Genomic DNA, 1529 nt, shown 5'->3' on the forward strand with positions numbered 1-1529 from the left:
TATATTTTAAATATTATAATTATATTTATTTGATATAGTACGTTGCCGGAAAATGCATTAACATTATTATGTATAAATTAAATAAATTCTCAAATAAAGATACATATTATTCTCCTATGACCGTATTCAATAAAAGTCTTTAACAAATTAAGTGTCGTTCTCTTTTCTTAGCAAGATTATTATGAAAGATACTTACTCTGAGATAGGTGACATTATAATTATTTCCCACAGAAGACTGCGGCGTGAAACGTGCTGGAGGCGCGCTCGTGGTAGTCGTAGTAGTCGGGAATGACCGCTGTCTCGTCGTATTCGAGAGTCTGCCCTCGCCGATACGAACTGCTGAATTTCCTCTGCCCACATTTATGCCCTTGGGGGCTGTATCCCTGCCGGACCCGATCTTGATGCCTTCTCCTCTGATGGTGTTACCAGGCGGACTACCTAGCACCAACAGTGGCGACACCACTAACGAAAGGATCCACGTGGTTTTCATGGCGTGAAATTTGTTGCTCGAGTAATTTATCACAACACGGCGATTTACTGACGATTAATTCGATTCTGCCCTGCTTCCTCGCGCTACCTTGACACTGCACTTCCATTCACACACAACATATGCACGAATACTTTAGCATCGAAACGACGCGACGCAATTGCATGCGCGAGTATTTCCGCCACCGTAACACTGTCTCATCGCAAACGCCTGATATGCCTAGAACAGAAATTTATAAAATTTTGTTAATATCAAGCGAATAATAATTCAAACACAAACATTACAAAAGATCCAAATGTCAAATTAAATATTTTAAAATATTTTAGGAATAACAGACATTCAATTATCTAAAAAATATTTAAAAGGCAAAATTTATTTATTTTTGTATAGTTATATCTTACAATTTCAAGAATCAAACTCTTTAATATTTTCCTTTAAATTAGATTCTTCTGTCTCAAATTTTCCATTATAAAAAATTATTTGGCAAGTCGAGATGTATGCGATTAAATATATAATTTACAACAAATTAACAAAAATAGACATTTCAAAATAATCTTTAATATATCTTGTCAAAGTGGACGAAAATAATGATTTAATTCTGTTGTCCTAATTTAAAAAATGCTGGAATAAGTATAAGAAAACTCATTTTAATAGAATTTAATTAAATTGCCCTATTTAGGTGATCATTTTCGTGCTGTTACCTCAATCAGGAGTTACTGTTTGGCAAATCTACAGATATATTATTGGCGTGCATTTTTTACATAGTAGTACAAGATTTTATTTTATAGGGAATTGTATTCGAACTATTGAAGCGATGGACGGCCGTATGTAGTAGCCATTTCCCCGTAGGATTAGTTGGATAAAACAATCGGTCATCACTATCCGTCATCGTACGTGAATGTGAAATGCTCTATTTGACAGATTGAATCTGTCACGCACCGAACCTGGACATTGATGGTGTAAATCTGTAAAATCTAATCGGATAAATTCCAATTTGATGGATCTGTAGTTTTGACATTTCGTTTCCGTAGATTAAAACCAT

At 34.7% G+C, this 1529-nt stretch overlaps 1 protein-coding gene across 1 annotated transcript in view; it reads right to left on the minus strand.

Moving 5' to 3' along the window:
• The window catches only part of LOC115239241 (glutamate receptor ionotropic, NMDA 2B), a 109839-nt gene extending 109295 nt beyond the window's left edge, over window positions 1-544 (minus strand). Inside the window, exon 1 of the mRNA XM_029813656.1 lies at window positions 197-544. Coding sequence (XP_029669516.1) covers window positions 197-490 — 294 coding nt within the window. The 5' untranslated portion in view covers window positions 491-544. The remainder of the gene's footprint in view (window positions 1-196) is intronic.
• Between the last annotated feature and the right edge of the window lie 985 nt (window positions 545-1529).

Source organism: Formica exsecta, unplaced genomic scaffold, assembly GCF_003651465.1.
Source record: "Formica exsecta isolate Colony F162 unplaced genomic scaffold, ASM365146v1 scaffold37, whole genome shotgun sequence".
Lineage (NCBI taxonomy): Eukaryota > Metazoa > Arthropoda > Insecta > Hymenoptera > Formicidae > Formica > Formica exsecta.